Source organism: Cetorhinus maximus, chromosome 14, assembly GCF_964194155.1.
Source record: "Cetorhinus maximus chromosome 14, sCetMax3.hap1.1, whole genome shotgun sequence".
Classification (NCBI taxonomy): Eukaryota; Metazoa; Chordata; class Chondrichthyes; order Lamniformes; family Cetorhinidae; genus Cetorhinus; species Cetorhinus maximus.
In genome coordinates, this window is record NC_135892.1 from 42,154,675 (window position 1) to 42,177,767 (window position 23,093).

The following is a 23,093-nucleotide window of genomic DNA, read 5'->3' on the forward strand; positions in this document are numbered from 1 at the left end:
GCTCCCAATGTGGTGGTCTCTACATTGGAGAGACCAAATGCAGGCTGGGTGACTGCTTTGCAGAACACCTTCGGTCCTGTTCTGCTATGACCACATTCTGCTTTCTTACCTTTGCCACTATCAGCACCTTTTTTAGTCCTTACCACTACCATTAACACTCCCTTTGTCCTTTTGTTCACAACATCTTTGTCAATCTCTCCCTTGCCCCCACCTATTGCTGGCCTTCTATCCAGCTTCACCTGCTCCACCCGTCTTAAGCAGTTTAAATTTCATCACATTTCTACTTCTCTGTAGCTCTGAAGAAGGGTCACATGGACTCAAAACTTCAACTCTGTTTTTCTCTCCACAGGTGCTGTCAGGCCTGCTGAATTTTTCCAGCATTTTCTATTTTTCTCTCAGGTTCTATGGGTCTACCAAAATATACTCCAGTGTGATCTGGTGAACAATCCTGCATAAAAGGGAGAAAATGGAGGGAAAGTCTCCCCACCAAAGAAAGACAATTTAATGCTGCAGTTCAACTATCTTGGCTCCTGCAGCACAATCACAGCACTCTTTTGTCCTGAAATCTTTAACAAGGTAAGCACACCTGTCAACGGTGACATCAGGAATTGTACTTTCCAGACTGATAATTTACTTCCTTTTTCTGACAGCTTTCATTTCTCAATTTTGAATGTATGTATCCTTGAAAGTCTATGGCTGTTGGTCTTTCTCCAGAATATACCATGTGAATCATCTGTGGCAGTGTCTCTATCTTCAAATTTTTAATTGGAGTGAAGCAGTTTCCTCGGGGCAGGCCAGGATGGATTTGGCTAATCACTGAACAGAGGCAAGCAGCCAATTTAAATAATGAAGGACAATTTGTGCTTTGAGACACAGAAAGCGTTGCTTTTCCAGGCATAACAAAAATCTAGGGGTATTATTCCCCTCTCCATGTAAGGTAGGAACACAAAAATAACAATTTTGTTCCTTCCTCTCTTCCCCTGTTGGCATTGATTTCTTCCCTTGGCTACTGGTTGCTGTCTGGTACCACAAACAAGTTAGCTATATGTGAACCATTACAGTGCATTTAGGCCAAGTATTCAGCAACAAAGGCATCACAGTTGAGCTTAATGCTGCCTTACACACATCCACGCAGTCTGAGCAAGCCAGACTCATTTTTCTCCTTTTTAAGGAGCATTGAAACAATTGCAGTCATACTGCTGCCAGAGCTGAAGCTGGAGCAGGATTTTGCCATGGGCCTGCCATAGAGGTGGGAAATGGCTCTTATTGGCCACCTAAGTGGCTCATTTGATTGTGTGATCTACCAACTTTCCCACTGCTAGCAATATGGCATGGCAGCAGGACAATGTCAGGCACTCCACCTGTCCCTCCCATTTTGCTAGCCCTCCAACCTCCCAGCTACAGGGCTCAGAAAAAGCCAGCCACAGTTTCAGTCTTCCGCTAAATAGTGGATAAAATCCTTGCCTGAGATCAGTTTAGAGGAGCATCAAAGAGTCAATGCTGGGCATGGAGCAGAAGAAGCAACTGAAATAATATTCTTTCTGAAGTTTCCCAAACCTCTTCTGCCACAAAAGCAAGTTTTCCTTCTTCTAAAGAATAGGACCCTGACTATTTTGAAGCTTCAATAACTTCTCCTTAAACTTGCCAGTGTTACTTCTACCAACTCCTTAAAGAAGTCCTCATAGTTTAGTTCAAAAGATCTAAGGGAAATCTGAAATTCACCACCGCAGCACAGAAAAGGTCTCCCAGAATGTTGCTGACCAAGCCTTGTGGGCACAAATATGTGAACAGGAGTAGGCCATTCATCCCCTTGAGTCCATTTCCACTATTAGATCTGTATCTTAACTCTATCTACCCATCTTTGTTCCTTAATACCTTCGTCAAACAAAAATCTATCAATCTTTTGAAATTTTTCATTGGTGTAGATGTAACACCATTTTGGAGGAGAGAGTTGTGAAGTGCTTCCTGATATCAACCTTGATCTGTCCAGCTTTAATTTTAAGTTCATGTCCCCTTGTTCTAGGCTCTTCCACCAGAAAAATAGTGAGTCGGAACGGACAGTTGGGTGCTGAGGAGCACCTATAAATAAAGCCTGAGGATTGGAGTGCGGCCTATCTTCCTGGGAGTCAGAGTGGACCTGCGGGAGACAGCTGGAAGTTCGACACTTTCAGTTGCTGTGAGCCAGCAGTGTAAAGAATAACTGTGACATGACAGGAAACTAGTGAGTTGATTGGCCAGTAAGTGCTTAGCATTAGGGACAGTGTGAAGCCAGCTTAGGGCATGGGAGTTAAGATAGATCTAGAAATAAAAAGAACTAAAACTTTAAAATTAAATTTAAAAAATAAAAAATTAAAATAATTAAAATAACACCTAAAACACATTCCTGTGTAGTTAAGAAACATATAACTTTTAGCAGTAAATGGTACTAGCATTTAATAAGCACAGTAAATTGTTGTATATATGGGAATTATTCTAAGTTAACTAAGAAAGTAATTAAATTAAATTAATTAAATAACATAAGTAACAATGGCAGGACAGGTGCTATGTTGCAGCTGTGGAATGTGGGATCTTTTAATTGCCAAGGTGATCCAGAACTAATACGTCTGATGAAAGTGCAAGAAACTAGAAGAATTCAGAATCAGGATTATTGATCTAGAAGCTGAACTGCAGACACTGTGCAACATAAGGGAGGGAGAGATTTACCTGGACTCTTTCTACCAGAAGATGGTCACACCTCTTAGAATAGGGTCATCTGTTTTGGTCAGTGGTGAGGAACAGGAGGATGTGACCATGAATAAGGCAGGTAAAGGGTCTGAGCAGCAGTAGTGGAGGAGTCTCAGACTTTGTAATTGGTAAACAGGTTTGAGGTGCTCACGACCTGTGTGGACAAAAGCAAGGTCTTCAAGGTGGATGAGCAGGCTGACCATGGGACCATGGTACAGGAAGCTATTCAAGTGGGGGGAGCAAACAGGAATATAGTAGTAATAGGCGACATAGTGAGAGGAATTGACACTGTTCTCTGCAGCAAAGAGTGAGAGTCCAGACGGTTGTGTTGCCTGCCTTGGGACATCTGCTCAGGGCTGGAGAGGAACTTGTAGTGGGAGGGGGAGGATCCAATTGTCATGGTCCATAGAGGTACTAACAACATAGGCAGGAAAGAGGTTCTGCATAGTCCGTATGAGGAGCTACGTACTAAATTAAGAAGCAGAACCTCAAAGGTAATAATCTCTGGATTATAACCTGAGCCACGTACAAATTGGCATAGGGCAAATAAGATTAGAGAGATGAATACGTGGCTCCAAGGCTGGTGTGAGAAGTGGGTTCTGATTTGTGATGCACTGGCACCAGTACTGGAGAAAGTGGGGGCTGTACTGTTGGGGCAGTTTACACTTGAACTGTGCCGGGACCAGTGTTCTTGCAAATCACATAACTAGGGAAGTAGGAAGGGTTTTAAACTAAATAGTGGGGGGGCAAGGGATCAAATGTGGGAAGATGTGGTATATCAAGAGTATAAAAAAGGTAAGAGAGGAAGGTATTAATATGAGAAATGATAAACAGGCCATGACAGAAAGGGACAGAGAGTAAAGTCTAAGAGTAAACCAACAGATAAGGCTAGAGGTTACAAAAATAATAAAAGGACAAAACTTAAGGCACTGCATCTGAATGCACGTAGCATTTGAAACAAAACAGATGAACTGATAGTGCAAATAGAGATAAGTACAATCTAATAGCCATTACAGAGACATAGCTGCAGGATGGTGTAGGTTGGGAGCTGTATTTTGAAGGGTATGTGACTTTTAGGAAGGGAAGTCACGAAGGGGTGATTAAAGACGACATGAGCGTAATAGAGAAGGATGACCTAAGTTCAGGAAACCTGGATATATAAAAGGTTTGGGTAGAGATCGAGAATGATAAAGGCAAGAAGTCACTTGTGGGAGTGGTGTACAGGCCCCCTAACAGTAATCACACAGTAGGACGGGGTATCAAAGAATAAAACAATGGGAGCTTGTCAAAATGGTACAGCGATTATCATGGAGGATTTTAAACTACATATAGACTGGAACAATCGGATGGACAAAGGTAGCGTAGATGACAAATTCATAGAATGTTTTCAGGATAATTTCTTAGATCAGCACATTCTGGAGCCAACCAGGGAGCAGGCTATACTAGACCTGGTATTGTGCAGAGATAAGATTAATTAATGACCTTATAGTGAAGGCGGCCCTCCCCTCCAAACAAGTATCAGTGATCATAATATGATTGAATTTTCCATTCAGTTTGAGGGAGTGAGGAATGAATCTAAGGCTAAACTTAAATAAGGGCAATTATGAGGGCATGAAAGCAGAGCTAGTGAAAGTGAACTGGCAATTTAGGTTTAAGTGCTAGATCGATAGGGATGCAGTGGCAGACATTTAAAGGGATATTTCAGAATACACAGCACAGATACATTCCAACTGGAAAGAAAAATTCCAAGGGGAGGATTCACCATCCGTGGTTAACTAAGAAAGTTAAAGATAATATCAAACTTAAAAAAAAGCATATAATTGCACAAAGATGAATGGGAGATTAGAAGATTGGACAGAATATAAAAATCTGCAAAGAATCACTAAAAGATTAATAAGTAGGGAAAAATTAGAGTATGAGAGAAAGCTAGCTAGAAATATAAAGACAGATAGTAAGACTTTCTATAGCTATTTTAAAAAAGAGTTAACAAAGTGAGCAGTGGTCCTTTTGAAAGTTAGTCTGGGGAGTTAATAATGGAAAATAAAGAGATGGCAGATGAATTGAATAAGTATTTTGTGTCAGTCTTCACTATAGAGGATACAAAAATAGCTGTACATCAGAAATTGGAAGGGAAGGAGGAATTCAAGAAGTTACAATCACCTGAGAAGTGGTACTTAGCAAATTGTTGGAACTGCGGGTTGACAAGTCCCTGGGTCCTGATGAATTTCACCTTAGGGTCTTAAAAGAAGTGGCAAGTGAGATAGTTGATTCGTTGGTTTCAATTTTCCAAAATTCACTAGATTTGGGGAAGGTTCCGTTAGATTGAAAAATAGCTAATGTAACTCCTTTATTCAAAAAGGGAGGGAGCAGAAAGCAAGAACCTATAGGCCAGTTAGTTTAACATCTGTCATAGGAGAAATGTTTGAAGTTTTTATTAAAGATGCTATAACAAGACACTTGGATAAATTCAAGGTAATCAGGCAGAGTCAACATGATTTTGTGAAAGGGAAATCATGTTTAACCAATTTATTGGAGTTCTTTGAAGAAGTAATGTGCTGTGGATAAAGGGGAACCAGTGGATGTACTGTACTTAGATTTTCAGAAGGTATTTGATAAGGTGCCTCATCAAAGGTTATTGTGGAAAAGCTCATGGTGTAGGGGGTAACATATTGGCATGGATAGAAGATTGGCCAGCTGACAGGAAACAGAGTAGGCATAAATGGCTCATTTTCTGGTTGGCAGGATGTGATGAGTAGTGTGCCACAGGGATCAGTGCTGGGGCTTCAACTCTTTACAATTTATATAAGTTACTTGGATGAAGGAACTGATGGTATGGTTGCTTAATTTGTTGGTGATACAAAGACAAGTAGGAAAGTAAGTTGTGAAGAGGACATAAGGATATAGGTAGGTTTGGTGAGTGGGCAAAGGTCTGGCAAATGGTGTATGGTGTGGAAAAATGTGAAGTTGTCCATTTTGGCAGGAAGAATAAAAAAGCATATTATCTAAATGGTGAAAGATTGCAGAGCTCTGAGAAGCAGAGGGATCCAGATGTTCTAGTGCATGAGTTGCAAAAGGTTAGTACGCAGGTAGAATGTTATCGTTTATTGCAAAGGGAATTGAATACAAGAGTAGGGAGGTTATGCTTCAGTTGTATGGGGCATTGGTGAGACCACATCTGGAATACTGTGTACAGTTTTGGTCTCTATTCAAGGAAGGATGTAAATGCATTCGAAGCAGTTCAGAGGTTTACTAAACTAATACCTGGAATGGGCTGGCTGTCTCATGGGGAAAGGCTGGACAGGCTAGGCTTATATCTGCTGGAGTGTAGAAGAGTAAAAAGTGACTTGATTGAAACATATAGGATCGTGAGGGGACTTGACAGGGTGGATGTAGAAAGGATGTTTCCTCTTGTGGGGGAATCTAGAACTAAGGGTCACTGTTTCAAAATAAAGGGTTGCCCATTTAGGACAGAGATCAGGAAAAAAGATTTTCTCTCAGAGGGCTGAGAGACTTTGAAATTCTCTTCCTCAAGAGGTGGTTGAGGCAGGGTCCTTGAATATCTTTAAAGCTGAGGGAGTCGGATTCTTGATAAGCAAGGAGGTGGCAGGTTATCAGGGATAGGTAGGAATGTGAAGTTGACGTTAAAATCAGAGCAATCATGATCTTATTGAACAACAGCGGTGGCTCAAGGGCTGAGTGACCTACTCCTGCTCCTAATTCGTATGTTTGTATATATGTTCTTTCTATCTAATCTATTAAATCCTTTCAACACCTTGATCACCTCAGTTAGACTATCACTTAATTTTCTATATTTAGGGCGACATACAAACCTGATCTATGCAACCTGTCCTCACAATTTAACCCTTTTAGCTTCAATTTCATTCTGGTGAACCTCCAGAATATATCCTTCCCGAGGTGCAGTGCCCAAAATTGAACATTGTACTCCAGAAAGGGTTTTACCAGAGCTTTATATGCCTGTAACAGCTTCCATCCCTTGTATTCCAGCTCATTCAAGATAAAAGTTGACATTCCATAAACCTTTTAAATTATTTTTTTGCACCTGTCCACCAGCTTCTAGTGAGTTCTGTACTTGGATCTTGGAGTAATTGCTCTGCTCATCCACAGTTCCCAGCTTCTCTCCATTTAGAAGGTACTTTGATCTATCTTTCTTAGGTCCAAAAAGGATGACCTCACACTTTTCCTACAATGAACTTCGTCTGCCACAATTCTCCCCACTCAATCTATCAATGTTCCTTTGCAATATTGAACAGTCAGTCATCCAGGTCACCACACAAAATTAGAATGGCGGTGAGGAAGGAGGTGGCACAGATTGAATAGGCCAGTATTGTTCCTCTTGTTATCTGTTAAGTGCATCAGTGGTAGTGTTACTAATAACAGAAATGCTCTCCATTAACAGGATTGCAAAAACTGGATCTTCAACAATCTAGCTTTATGAATGGCAAAGTTATGCGGTTTGCAAGTCACGCCTTAAAAATACATTGGCTCAAGTGACCCCCATAATCATTGATTTGCCCAACTTTAAAAGGAAGTGTTGATGGCAAATGATTTAAAAAGCAGTTGAGGACGATCTGTGTGGACCCCAGTGTTCCTGAAAGAGGAAACTGCTGATATTGAGACTTAATTATTGTGGTGGTCTCTGCCCTGACACCAGGTACATCTATGACTTCTACATTCTCAAGGCTTGATCTGGAGGGACATAATGAGTAGCCCATTAAGCCCCTCAGCTTGTTTCATCATTCAATTAGATCATGGTTCATCTGCACCTCAACTCCATTTATCCACCCTAGCTCCATATCCCTTGGTACCCTTAAGTGACAAAAATCTACCAATATCAGTCTTGAATATTTCAACTGACCCAGTATCCATTTGAATATGGCCTATTTAGAGGTTGATTATTATGAACCACAATATTTTGTAGAGACAGAATATCTTTCAAGGCTTGGTGGGGCAGTTAAAAAATATATCAAAGCAATTTATTTCAGCTTCATCATTGTCTCTAAAACAAAAAAAAACAAATTTCCCTGGCAAACTTTATCCTTTTAAGTTGAGCTTTTGGGATTCTAACAAAATTCTAACAGGACTAGGGTAGATGCAGGAAGGATGTTCCCGATGGTGGGGGAGTCCAGAACCAGGGGTCACAGTCTGAGGATATGGGGTAGACCATTTAGGACTGATAGGAGGAGAAATTTCTTCACCCAGAGTGGTGAGCCTGTGGAATTCGTTACCACAGAAAGTAGTTGAGGCCAAAACATTGTATGTTTTCAAGAAGGAGTTAGATATAGTTCTTGGGGCAAAAGGGATCAGAGGGTATGGGGAGAAAGCGGGAGCAGGCTATTGAGTTGGAAGATCAGCCATGATCATAATGAATGGCGGAGCAGGCTCGAAGTGCCGAATGGCCTACTCCTGCTCCAAGTTTCTATGTGTTGAAATCTGAGAAAATAGATAACTATGGATTATTGATTTCTGTCAGAAATTTTGCTTAAAAAAACTACTGTGGGTAAAGAGTGGATGCCTGTTAATAAAAAGTCCAACAGTGTAATAGGATTATCCAAATTTACTGCGGTTTTGAATACACAGAGGAAGAGGAGAATAAGTGTGTGAAAATGGCAGAAAATTAGAGGGGCTTGTAGGGGAAGAAAGACAGGGACACAGGTAATGAGAGTTGAGAGTGGAAACAAAAGAGGGGAGGACTGTGACAATGAGGCAGTGAAACTGAGGATATGAGAGCAAAAGACAAACAAGAATGGGAATTAAGACAGGAAACAAGTGAGAAGGAATGTATGTGTAGGGAGAGAAAACTATGGGGCAGTAAGAGGCAAACATGGAGAATGAGAAAGGGCCTGTGTGAAAGCAGGAGAAAAAATATGGAAGAGGCATGAAAGCTTTGGGAGCGAGAAGGCTGATGTGAGAATGAGAGTCCAAGGCTCAGGAGAGATCAATCAAGAGAGGGGGAGTGAAGGAGAGAAGAATGAGAAAGAGGAATTGTAGGACAGAGAGGGATTGTGTGATGGAGACGGTGCATAAGAGAGTATAATTCAGATTTTAAGTAATAGTTGGAAACAGCATAAGACATAAGTCACTTTGGGCTGTGTTTCAAAATTTAATGCATGGTGCACTTGTACCAGTTGTGGCTATGATCAGGCTGTTAGTGAAAATATATACTGTATGGACATACATATATACATTTTACAATTTACAGCTTATTTTTCAGAGCCATTGTTTGAAAAATTGCCCACATCTTTATTAAAGTATTAAAGAAAAATGCCACCGTTCTTCAGTCAGAAGCTTTCTTAAAAACCCTGAATTGAAAATGATCTTAGATCCATCAGTCACTATTTGAGAAAGGGTGTAAGGACATTACTAGTACCTAAAGGCTGGTCAGTTTAACATCAGGTAAAGAATCAACAGACACTTGGGGGGAGAATTTTCTCCTCGTCAGGGGAGCTGAGCGGGAGCAGGCATGGGCTGGCATGCAGCCAATCGCTGCCCGTGATTAACTGTGTGCCGCCATTTTATGTGGGCGGGCCAATTAAGGCCCGTCCAGTGTGACGCGCATCCGGAAGCACTGAGTGCTCTCTGTGCGAGTGGCGGGGAGGAGGCCGAGTTGGGGCCTGCGTTATTTCGCGCATGTGCATGGAGCTGCCTTAGAGAGTTTAATTTAATTGTGAAAAAGTGAATAAAAGATTTTTAAAAATTGTTTGGACATGTCTCCTCATGTGACAGTGTCACATAAGCTGGGACAGGTCTATGAATTTTATTAAAATTTTTTATTAAAGTTTAAAAACCTTCATGAAACCTTATCCCACCTGAAGATGAGGTTCCATGTAAAATGCTAAGGCCGCCTGGGCTCTTCGCCTGCCTGCCAACCTTAAGGCTGGACGGGCAGCCCTGTTAATTTGGTTCAGAGAAGGCTCACTCGATTGATTCCTGGGATGAAGCAGTTATCTTATGAAGAAAAGTTGGACAGATTGAATCTGTATGCACTGGAGCTTAGAAGAATGAGAAGTGATCTTATTGAAACATAAAAGATCCTGATAGACACAAAGCCTCATTAAATAAAAATTATAGAATTATTACAGCATAGGAGGCCATTCAGCCCTTCATGTCCATGCTGGGTGTCTGTGAGAGCAACTCAGCTAATCCCATTCCCCACTTTTTCCCTGTAGCTTGCATATCTTTTCTCTTAAGATAATTAAACAATTCCCTTTGAAAGCCACAACTGAATGTCTTCACCACACTCTCAGGTAGCATATTCCAGATCGTAACCACTTGTTGCAAAAAAATGATTTTCCTCATATTGCCTCTGGTTCTTTTGCTAATCATTTTAAGTCCGCGTCCTCTGGTTCTCGACCCTTCCATCAATGGGAACAGTTTCTCCCTCTCTTGACCCCCTCATGATCTATCAAATCTATTAAATATCCTTTCAATCTTCTTTTCTCTAGGGGAACAGTCCTAGCTTTGCAAATCTATCTGTGTAACTGAAGTCTCTCATCCCTGAAACCATTCTTGCAAATCTTTTCTGCATCCTCTCCAATGTTTTCACATCCTTCCTAAGGTGCGGTGCCCAGAATTGGACACAATGCTCCAGTTGAGGTTGGACCAGTGTTTTATAAAGGTTAACATTTTTTTCTCCATGCCTCTCTTTAGAAAGCCCAAGATCCTGTATGCCATTGGCTTCCCAAACTGTGCATTGCAACCCCCAGTGGAATCGCAAGACAAGGTTTTGGGGTCGCGAGTTCCAAGGCAGAAATGGCTGCCATGGAGCTCAGGCACAATAATAACAGCTGTGAGGCCCCTTTGAATCGTTACTTTTCTTTCTAATGGTGGACAGATCTTTGAGGCCTGATTCTTGCTGCACAAAAGGCTGAGAAAAGGTAGATTTTAGTAAGACCCTGCAGTTTAAACACTTCCCACCATGCTCAACCTCACTCCCACCAACCCGCCTCAGCAGCTAAAGGCCAACACCCTTCACCCCCTCCACTCAACAGTTTTCATACCCCCAAAATTTTTACTCTAGGACCAAGTGAAGTCTTGGGGCATTAAAATGGGGTCACACTGGGAAATGTTTGGGAAGCTCTGCCATATGTCTTATTAACCACTTTCTCAACCTGCCCTGCCACCTTTCAAAGATTTGTGCGCAAATACCCCCATAGGGCGCTTCTGCACCCCCTTTAGAATTGTATTCTTTGTTTTATATTGCCTTTAATACATAATTTCGCAATTAGAAGCAATTCAGAGAAGGCTCACTCGATTGATTCCTGGGATGAAGCAGTTATCTTATAAGGAAAAGTTGGACAGATTGAGTCTGTATGCACTGGAGCTTAGAAGAATGAGAGGTGATCTTATTGAAACATAAAAGATCCTGATAGGGCATTTACTCTTACGAGAAAGACTAGAACTAGGGGACACAGATTAAAAATAAGACAGAGATGAGGAGATTTTTTTTCTTTGAGGGTTGTTAATCTGTGGAATTCTCTTCTCCAGGAAACAGTGGAAGCAGGGTCACTGAATATTTTTAAGACCGAGTTAGATAGATTGATGATTGATAAGGGAGTCAAAGGGTATAGGGGTAGACAAGAACATAGAGGCCACAATCAGATCAGTCATTATTTTATCAAAAGGCGGAGGAGGCTCAAGGGGCCAAATGACATATTCCTCCTTCTAGTTCATATGTTTGTATCTATGTTTGTAATTCTCTGCATTACATTTCATCTGTCACTTGTTTGCCCTTTGCACCAGCTTAAGGTCCTTATGAAGTTGATCACTATTGTCCTCACTGGTCACAATACTTCCAAGTTTTGTATCATCTACAAATTTTGAAATTGTGCCCTGTACATACAAGTTTTAGGTCATTAATATAGCTCAAGCAAAGCAGTGGCCCTAATACTGAACCCTGACAAACTCCACTATATACTGTTCCCTGGTCTGAGCTGGATTATGTCTTGGCCTGTTGCTTTTAAATATACCAGTGAATTTATGTATACCTTTGCGAGTAGATAAAACTGTTAGAAAGATGTAAACAAGCCATGCAAATAAAACATAACGAAATTTAATTCAACAAACATGCAGATTTATTGCTAAAAAATACATGCAATTTTCATGCAAAAAATTACAACTTGTCAAACAAAAACTGTAAGTGTATCATAAATATTTGTCATTATTATTACTGGCTTTAGAATGTTCTCAGCGGCACTACACTGTTGCCTACAGGCACATAAACAACAGCTAAATAAATGGATGGTGTGACTACTCTCCTTATGTTTGTTAAAAAATATATTCTTATTGCCAACTTTCTACTCTCTTAAATGTGTTCAGTCCTTCTTGGAGCAGTTTCATGTGTGGTAGTTGCCCTCTGGTGCCATCATAAATAGCCACTATTCAAATATAAGCCTCAAAGGTAAGTGTTGGCTGGTTATATAACTATAACTGATAGGCTATTCTTTATTTCTGCCTAGATAAGGGTGCTGAATCCAATTTCAGTGCTCCTAGCTCTACCTCAGCTAAGATCAGCAAACAGAACATATTTGGGATTGAATTTGCAACCTTCCTGGTCTGTATGACTCAGCTACTGATTAAATAAACTTGGGAAAGCCAATATTTTAACATCAATCCTTCAGTTTGTTGGCATTTTTCAGATTCGCCACTCCCAGTTGATCCTCCTAACATAAACAGTTTTACTGTTTGGTGGAGGCAGGTTCAATCGAGACATTCAAGAGGGGATTGGATAGATATATGAAAATGGAGAATGTGGAAGGCTACGGGCAGAAGGCGGGGGAGTGGCACCAGGTAAATTACTCCTATGGAGAGCCAGTGCAGACATGATGTGCCAAATGGCCTCCTTCTGTGCTGTAACAATTCTGAGAATGTGAAGAATTTAATAAATCATATTTAAATGCATGAGATGAAGTAATGGTTTTGAATTGAATTTGGCATATAAATCCATTTTACTAGTTTTGATTATAAAATAACATTTTCTTTTGGCTGCTATATGCAGATTATATAAAACCTGGCAAAGTAGGAGGTAGCAATAAGGATTGTTATAGGCTTATGAATGACATAGACAAGATGGTGAAATGAGCAGAAATATGACAGGTAGAGTTTAATGCAGAGAAGAGTGAAGTGGAGCACTTTGGGAGGACTAATATGGAAAGGCAGTGTACTATAAATGGCACGATTTTGAAATGTGCAGATGAACTGAGAGACTTTGGGGTCCATATACACAAGGTGGCAGGGGAGATTGATAAGGTAGTTAAAAATAATATGGGTTATTTGTATTTATAAATAGGAGAATAGAGTATAAAAGCACAGTGATCGTGCCATAACTGGTCAAGTCTCAGCTGAAGCACTGTGGATAATTCTGGGCACCAAACTTCAGGTAAGATGTAAAGGCCTTAGAAAGGATACAGAGGAGGCCTGAGGATATCAGCAGAGATGAGAGACCTTATGAGGACAGGTTGGAAAAGTTAGGTCTGTTCTCCTTGGCACAGAGAAGGTTAGGAGGTGGCCTAACAGATGAGAGTTTTAGATAGAGAAAAATTATTCCCTTGGCAAGTGGTCAATAGCCTGAGGTCAGATTCAAAATGAGTTGGACAGTACTTGGGGATGTGGAACTTAGCGTTCTAGACAAAAAGTGGGGATGTGGGACTAAGCATGACTGCTCTTTCAAAAAGCCAGCACAGGCATGATGGGCCGAATGGCTCCTTCAGTGCTGTAAGTTTCTATGATTTCATAAAGTTATATTTTTAGATTAAGGACAAATATAGCTTCAATTGTTTACCATTTCAAAGTAATTGTATGGTTATTTCAACTCAAATTAGATCACAAAAAATAGCACTGACAATACTGGACATTATTAGTCACCAACAATATAGAGTTAGCCATCAATTTCTACATTTTGTATGTACTGTCATGTGTTTATAATATTTAGGTATTTGAAGATTACTAGTAAATAATTTGATATGATGCATCTTTTCAAAAACTGAGTAATAATACATATCTTGGAAATGAGTAGAAGCAGGTATAGATTCCTTTTAGAAGATAAATGCCTATTTAAAAAAAAAAATTGGCATTTCAGCTACAGCATTCCTAGGGATGCAGTGGCCATATACAGCACTTTTCCCATGATTCTATGTCCCTCCCAATAATGCTTACATGTCTTTGCTAGTTACTGAATCACTATTCCTGCTGACTGGCTTGCCTGCCCTGGAATGTTAATTGTGTTTTCATAGTCATACTTTTCACAATCATTGCATGTGTCTAGGAAGTCAAGTTAGGGTGTGGGGTGATTTAAACAACTCCTGCTTTAATTAAAAAGGAGACAAGGCAGAGGATGCTGGAATTACCTGACGCCAAGCAGTGTTTACTAACAGTCACAACAGGGGAACATTACAATATCTTCAAGCACAATATTGAGAGGTGCAGAGAGGACTGTACCTACTAAACATGGTGAGGTGCAGTGCAAAGGTTTATGAGGTAGAATTTTTGCAGGAATTACCCAATCTCCGTCAGTAAAAAAAATCCAGAAAAATGGTGCTATTTGAATATGGTTTCAGCTAAACTTACAATGGAAAATTGGAAAAACCGCCAGGGAAATTCAAGATATTTATGACAAGCACAACAAAACTTGTATCCTAGGGGTTAGAACAAAGCATCATTTTCATCTAGCAATATTTTTCTATTTTAATCAAAATGAAATCTTAAATCAAATGCATAATTAATACTGTATTTCCTGTGTGAAGGAGGAAAAATTCAATGGGACCAGAACAGTTGTATCTTAATTTTATAAGCAGCTTTCACCAGTTATGTATATAGTTTAAAACATTATAAATACATTTTAAACTTTTGTGAATAAATTTAGACATTTCATTCATTTTAACCATAATCGTTATTCAAGTTGTTAAGTCTTGAGATGAAAATCAGTCAAAATAAAGAGAAATAATTTTAAAATTCAGGAAATTATCAGTTAAAAAACAGAAAAATTGAAAGTGAAAGGCATTAAATAACACATACAATATGGGATTGGAAAATTCCATTTGTCAACCAACCTGGAAAAGAGAAATATGTACCACTGGAGAGGCAGTCAGAAATTTAGGAAAAGAAACTAATCCAATTTTTGTTTGCACTTTTTATACAAACAGATCATTTTGAACTGGTTTCCACAGTGAAAAGGGCTTTACAAGTTTAAATTAACAATTGTTAAACAAAAGATCCACTTGGCTTGAGAGTAAACATTTTTTTGTATGGTAGTATTAACCAGCTGGCTTTTAATCCCATCGCAAAATCCCAATATTAAGAACACGATATGATTGAATGTGATATTTGGTTTGACACAGAGAAAGGAGGGGTACAAACCTAGGCTTTAAATTTAAGTAAGGCAAATTTGGAAGAGATCAGAAATTAATTGACCACAGTAAACTGAGCTGAATTGTTAATGGGTGAACCCATGAATAAATACTGTGAAGTCTCAAAGAAGCATCTAGTATGATACAAAACCAGTACATGCATGTAAAAGGTAAATGCTCCTCTTGAGTAGTTAAGCACCATGGCTAACAGGTGAGATAACGGGGGTGGGAGGGGACCACCTTGAAAAGTACCATGCACTGGCCAGGATTTCAGTGGCGATTATGTTACGACACTGGGCCCAAGACCTTGAACTCACAGTCACTCACTAATTATCGACAAAAATAGACCTTTGGAGGCTCATGCTCACTCATGGTCTTTTTTTCATTTATGCTGCAGAGAGGAGACCTTCAGCAAGATGGATGTTGGATTTATAGCTGCCTGCATCATCCCATACAAGCCAGGAGAGAAGACGGAGAAGATTGGGATGGAGGTGCCAGGCTAGCGAAAGGGAGAAGCTTCACCCTTATGAGGAGGGGGCAGCAGGGACCCCTCCTGACGCAGAGGTTGAGGATCACAGAAACGTCGTGCATAGGCAGCTCTCAAGACTAAGGGTGTACAGAAGACACATGTATTTTCTGCAGGTGAGCAAGAGACAGTGTCACCGACACCTCCGTATGTCCAGGGATTTGGTGGCGTACATCTGCCACATTCTGCCGGATTTGGCGCCAAGGGGACTGAGAGGACATCTGTTGCCAGTGGCTCTGAAAGTCACCGCCGCTCAACTTCTACGTGACTGGCTAATTCTAGGACTCCACTCGGGACCTCTGCTTCCAAGTAAATGTGCATACAAGAGGTAACAGACGCCCTTTTCGCCAAGGCCCACAATTACGTTAACTTCAATAGCGATCAAACCAGCCAGGACGCCAGAGCACAGGGCTTTGCTGTGATTTCCGGTTTCCCACAAGTGCAGGGTGCCATCGAGTGTCCTCATGTGGCTATAAAAGCTCCGTGGCAACAGGCACTCTGATACATCAACGGGAAAGGCTTCCACTCGATCAATGTCCAGCTGGTCTGCAACCACAAGAAACAAATCCTGCGGGTTTGCGCCTGATGCCCAGGACGCAGCCACGACTCCTACACCTTGAGTAAATGGCAGATCCGGACATATTTAAGGGATCACACAGGATCCAGGACTGGTTTCTCGGTGACAAAGGGTAGCCACAAAGGACATGGCTGATGACGCCATGCAGCGGTCACAAAATCCAGCTCAGAGAAGGTACGATGAAGCTCATACCACTAACCGAACACTGGTGGAGCAGACCATTGGCAGGTAAAGATGCCATTCCGATGCCTTGACATATCTGGTGGAGCACTCCAGTATACTTCGCAGAGGTTCTCATGGATCACTGTGGCTTGCTGCACACTGCACAACCTGGTGCTGCAAAGGGTGGATGATTTGCCAGATGCCTACATGGAGGAGCTGCACGTCTCCTTCGATGAGGAGGACATTGAAACGGATAAGAGTGATGAGGTCGAGGAAGCTGAGGCTGCAGGGGAAGATGCCAATGTGCGGGCCAGACAAGGCACGGGTACATGTGAGGCCCTCATAGCCACTAGGGGTATCAAGTAGGAATAAGTCTCCTCTTGGATATGTACACTTCATCATGTGAAAAATAAACATCAGCGTGGCTCTCCCTTTCATTTCAATCAGAGAGTGGGCACTTAAACATCAGGCTCATGTCGTCCTGATGCTTTGAAGGGTGATGAAGTCTTGGGAGCATGTGTCTTTGCTGAGATGAGGTCCTAACTGCAGAACGGCGTCCTGGCATCAGAAGTCAATGCCTCTTCAAATGTCTCTCCAGCATCCCAGTCCCAAGGCAGCCTAATTGAGGCAGGAGCTACTCTACAATCCTCAGTGTGCCCATAGCTGTATACCCTCAGTCTGACAAAGTTCCTCAAGGAGGTCCAACTCCAGCAATGGGACAACATCAAATGTGGTAATGAGGAGGTGACACTTGGGGGATAGCAGCTGAGGACGTTATGAAGGTTCTCATGTATTTCTACATGACACAGCTCTGTGTTTCACCTTCATCTCCATCGCATTGACTTACGGCATTCTGTGGGCCTACACGTAGCCTGGCCTTTCCATATAGATTGGCCACCTGAGAATAACTATGTTCACACACTTGCTTGCCACACATTAAAATGCCTCCTCTTGAACACAGACAGCCTCCCCTAAAAACCAGCCCTGACCCTTGTGACCTTGATAAAGCAACAACACCATGGAGATGTCAAGGTGAGGCGTCATTCACACTAAAGAGTACACTTCAGCTTCATTACATCCTAGCTCCTGGGCCACTGCTGCTCTCAACATGGCAAGGTCACATATGCGCATCAAGAGCATGCTCAAAGCCTCTATTGACCACAACACATCATTTAGAGTTATCATTGACCTCGGCGACTGTTTAGGTGATGTGACGTTAGTCACAATGTCTTGCACAGTACTGCTTCCCTACACTGTGATGAGAGCCTTGTGGGCGCTATGCAGATAACTACAAGTGGGAAAATCTCAAGGTTGTAGCATCGAGCGCCAGGACAATAATGTGGCTGGGAATGGCAGAGCTATGACACATTGAGTGGGAAGGTGGTCATGCTTATGGGAGAGTTTACCAAATGTACACTTGGAGAGTGGGCAATACTCAAGGCAGACAGGAACGCATGCGGGCTGTGATTTTTGGCTCATTGATTGAAAACCCTGCCGGATAACAGAAAGAATAGAGTTCCAGTACATATGAACCTTTTCAATGCATTTCAACATCTTTCCTTGTACATGTTAGACAGAGCTTAGCGATTCCGCAATCAATGGATCAGATCTAAGCTCTAAAACAAAAACAGAATTACCTGGAAAAACTCAGCAGGTCTGGCAGCATTGGCGGAGAAGAAAAAAGTTGACGTTTCGAGTCCTCATGACCCTTCAACAGAACTGAGTAATATTAGGAGAGGGTTGAAATATAAGCTGGTTGATGGGGGTGGGACAGGTAGAGCTGGATAGGGGGCCAGTGATAGGTGGAGGCAAAGAAGAGATCGCCAAAGATGTCATAGACAAAAGGACAAAGGGCTGTTGACGGTGGTGATATTAGCTAAGGAATGTGCTAATTGTGACATTAAGGGCAGAAAGCAGGACGAGCAGATGGCCCTATTGGGGGTGGGGTGGGGGGAAGGAATCAAAATAGGTTAAAAGGTGGAGATAAAACAATAGATGGAAATAAATTTAAAAGTAATGGAAATAGGTGGAAAAAGAAAAATATATTTTAAAAATTGTAAATTATTGGAAGTGGGATCGGAAAGGGGGTGGGGATGGAGGAGAGAGTTCATGATCTAAAGTTAACTCAATGTTAAGTCCAGAAGGCTGTAAAATGCCTAGATGGAAGATGAGGTGCTGTTCCTCAGGTGCAGCAGGCCAAGGATGGACATGTGGGTATGAGAGCAGGGTGGCGTGTTGAAAGCAAGAGGGAGGTCTGGGTCATGCTTGCGGACAGACCGAAGGTGTTCCACAGATGCCAGTCTTCAGCCAATTCGCGGCACTTGCTTAACAATAACCTGCTCACTGACACTCAGTTTGGGTCCCGGCAGGGTCACTCAGCTCCTCGGTTCAAACATGGACTAAAGAGCTGAACTCCAGAGGTGAGGTGAGAGTAACTGCCCTTGATGTCAAGACAACATTTGACCGAGTGTGGCATCAGGGAATCCTAGCAAAACTGGAATCAGGGGGAAAACTCTCCCCTGGTTGGAGTCATACCTAGCACAAAAGAAGATGATTGTGGTTGTTGGAGGTCAATCATCTCAGTTCCAGGACATCACTGCAGGAGTTCCTCAGAGTAGTGCCTTAGGCCCAACCACCTTCAGCTGCTTCATCAATGACCTTCCTTCCATCATAAGATCAGAAGTGGAGATGTTCGCTGAATATTGCACAATGTTCAGCACCATTCACGGCTCCTCAGATAAGCAGTCCATGTCCAAATGCAACAAGACCTGGATAATATCCTGGCTTGGGCTGACAAGTAGCAAGTAACATTTGCGCCACAGAAATTCCAGGCAATAATGATCTGCAGGAAGAGAGAATCTAGCTATTGACCCTTGACTTTCAATGGTATTCCCATCGCTGAATGCCCCACTATCAACATCCTGGGGATTACCATTGACCAGAAACAGAACTGGGCTCGCTATATAAATATTGTGGCTACAAGAGCAGTTCAGAGGCTAGGAATCCTGCGGTGAGTAACTCACCTCCTGGTTCCCCAAAGCCTGTCCACCATCTACAAGGCACAGGTCAGGATTGTGATGGAATACTCCATTTGTTGGATGAGTGCAGCTCCAACAACCACTAAAGAAGCTTGACATCATCCAGGACAAAGCAGCCCGCTTGATTGGCACCGAATCCACAAACATTCAGTCCCTCTACCACTGACGCACAGTGGCAGCAGTGTGTACCATCTACAAGATGCACTGCAGGAACTCACCAAGGCTCCTTAGGCAGCACCTTCCAAAGCCACGGCTGCTACCATCTAGAAGGGCAAGGACAGCAGGAACATGGGAACACCACCACCTGCAAGTTCCCCTTCAAGCCACTCACTATCCTGACTTAGAAATATATCGCCGTTCCCTCACTGTCACTGGGTCAAAATCCTGGAACTCCCTCCCTAACTGCACTGTGGGTGTACCTACTCCACAGGGACAGCAGCGGTTCAAGAAGGTAGCTCACTATCACCTTCTCAAGGGCAATTAGGGATGGGCAATAAATGCTGGCTTACACCCACATCCCATGAATGAATTTTTTAAAAATTGAGGCCTTCAAAATGATAATGGAAATCAACAGAGTAGATATGGGAAGACTATTTCCTAGAGTAGGGAATTACAGAACAAGAGGGAATAATCCTAAAATTAGAGCTAGGCCATTCAGCAGTGAAATCAAGAAGCAATTTTTCATGCAAAGAGTAGTGGAAACCCAATCTTTCTCCACCAAAAGGCTGTGAAGGCTGAGATTGAAATTGAAATTTTCAAGACCAAGGTTGTTACATTTTAGTTAGATATCTAAGAGATATGAAACAAAGGCTGTTAAAATGAGATATTGATCAGCCATGATCTGTTCCTATGTTCCTTTGGCACACACTGCCTGTGCCAAGGGCACGCAGCACGCTCTCAGATCTCCATTAATGCTGGATCCCAATTGACACGAGTAAACACTTATTAGAATGTTTTCTTAACTTTGCTTGCAGGAAGTCCTCGTCTTCCACTTGGCAACTCCCTTAAGCAATATGACTCAGACTGAGAGTTCAGTAGAGCATAAGAAACAAATATTTTCCCCTCTGCTCTGTTGTTCCCTGTGTTTAAATTACAAACTTCCTTAAGTAAATTTTAAACATCTTTTCCAGTACTGTGCTGATAAAATTCTGTACTTGGCTCATGTCTGGTTTGCATCATCAGACCACACTGTAGATAACAACAGTAGACAGACTGCATAAGGAAAGCAGGTGCATTTAAGAAACAGCTTTTCCAAATAAATATTAAAATAAAAACAACATATTTGTTACTGGGTTAAACTTGGGCTGTCACTTGATTTTTTGACTGTTCTAGTTGTTACTTGAACAAAATAAATGGTCTACTCTAAATGTTTAATTCTCAGATCTTTGACTGGTGCATTCATCCTTAAATGGGACATTCTCTGACTGGTTGTGACTATGTCCCATATATCCTATGAAAATTTCATCCTATAATACATACTTGAAATGGTAAGAAAACTGGAGGTTTTACCAATTAGCATTATCAAAACTTTTCAATTCAGATTCTTGTTCTGACTGCATGGGGCAATGGAAGTAGAGGTAACCCTAGTTAATGCTTCTGCCTGGTGACGTTACCAGTGGCGTCCCTTGGGTCAGTCCTAGGCCGGCTACTCCTCACAGTCTTATTAATGGTTTGGACAGTGGTGTTAGATGTATGGTAAGTGGGCTCGCAGATGGCAACAAAATTTGTACAAAGGTTAAGACATTAGAGGAATACAATCAAATGCAAAAAGTGCTGTGGATAAAGGGGAGCCTGTAGATGTACTGTACTTGGATTTCCAGAAGGCATTTGATAAGGTGCTACATCAAAGGTTATTGCGGAAAATAAAAGCTCATGGGTGTAGGGGGGTAACATATTAGCCTGGATATAGAGGATTGGCTGGTTGGCAAAAAACAGAGTATGCATAAATGTCTAGTTGACAGGATGTGACCATTGGGGTCCTGCAGGGACCTTAACTTTTTACAACTTAAATCAATGACTTAGAAGAGGGGAGTGAAAGCATGGTAGCTAAATTTGAAGATGACACAAAGATAGGCAGGAAAGTATGGTGTGAAGAAGACATAAGGAATAGGTAAGTTGAGTGAGTGGGCAAAAATCTGGCAGATGGAGTATAGTGTGGGAAAATGTGAAGTTGTTCATTTTGGCAGGAAGAATAAAAAAAGGGTATTATTTAAACAGAGAACGACTGTAGGATTCTGAGGTGCAGAGGGATCTAGGTGTTCTTGTGCATGAGTCACAAAAAGTTAGTATGCAAGTATAGCATGTAATCAAGAAGGTTAATGGAGTGCTATCCTTTATTACCAGAGGAATTGAACATAAAAGTAAGAGTACATAAAAAGCACAGGGCATTGATGAGACCGCATCTCGAGTACTTATTTAAGGAAGGATTTAAGTTCGTTGGAGGTGGTTCAGAGAAGGTTTACTAGAGTGATACCTGGAATGAGCGGGTTGTCTCATGAGTATATAAGATCCTGAATGGTCTTAACAAGGCAGGCGTGGAAAGGATGTTTCCTCTTGGGGATGAGTCCATAACTAGGGAGCACTGTTTTAAAATTAGGGGTTGCCCTTATATGACAGAGATGAGGAGAAATTTTTTCTCTCTCAGGGTTGTACGACTTTGGAACACTCTGCCTCAGAAGGCAGTGGAAGTGGGGTCACTGAATATTTTTAAGAAACTATTTACCTCTGCATTGTTAGGCAAGGGAACCGAAGGTTATCAGGGGTAGATGGGAACGTGGAATTCGAAACACAAACAGATCAGCCATGATCTTATTGAATGGTGGAGCAGGCTCGACAAGTCGAATGGCCTACATCTGCTCCTATTTCGTATGTTCGTATTTGGATGCGCTAGGGAGGTGTTTAATTGAGGTAAATGTAGTGCCGTGCACATTTGTAGGGCCAACACAGAATACACATATCACAGAATTGTTATAGCACAGGAGGCGGCCATTTGGCACATTGTGTCTGCACTGGCTCTCCATAGGAGCAATTTACCTTGTGCCGCTCCGCCACCATCTGCCTATAGCCCTCTACTTTATCCCTTTTCCAATAGCTATCCAATTCCCTCTTATGCTATTTGCAGGGAACAAAACTGAATGAGGTTGAAAGAGAAAAAGATCTAGATGTTATTGGGCAGATTACTTAAGATTCATGACGAATATAGAGATACTATAGCTAAAGGTAGCAAGGTATTGGGATGTATTAATATAACCACTCAGTATAAATCAAAGGACACCATTTTGCCACTATACAGGTCTCTGGTCAGAATGTATCGGCAGTACTGTGCCCAGTTTTGGTTCTTACATGGTGGGTGATACAGTTACCTTGGAAAAGATCCAAGGGAGAGTTACAGCAATGATTCATCAACAACTTATATTAAATAGTACCTTTAATGCACTAAAACACCCGAGGATGCTTCACAGGACCATTAAAAAGCAAAGTTTGGCACCAAGGGCAGAATTATACAGTCCCCCTCCTGTGGGTTTGCAGGCGAGTGTGGGTGGGTGGGGGCGGTGGATTACAGGGAAAGAGAGAGGCAAGGACATGAAGGAATTTGAAAACAAATATAAGAACTTTAAAATCAAGGCATTTCTTTACTGGAGGTCAATCCAGATCACAGGGCAATGGACAGGGGTTGGAGTTTTGGAGCTCTTCAAACTTGCAGA

The 23,093-nt window shown here is 41.7% G+C and overlaps 1 protein-coding gene across 7 annotated transcripts in view; it reads right to left on the bottom strand.

Moving 5' to 3' along the window:
- The window catches only part of zdhhc14 (zDHHC palmitoyltransferase 14), a 233,197-nt gene that overhangs the window by 6,106 nt on the left and 203,998 nt on the right, over positions 1–23,093 (bottom strand). Inside the window, exon 9 of one of the 7 annotated variants that reach the window (XM_078556855.1) lies at positions 11,794–14,665. The exons of 5 other annotated variants lie outside the window; for them this stretch is intronic. In XM_078556855.1, coding sequence (XP_078412981.1) covers positions 14,642–14,665 — 24 coding nt within the window. In that variant the 3' untranslated portion in view covers positions 11,794–14,641. Of the gene's footprint in view, positions 1–11,793; positions 14,666–22,434; positions 22,520–23,093 lie in introns of those variants that run through there. One more of the 7 variants, XM_078556854.1, reaches the window with a different exon arrangement.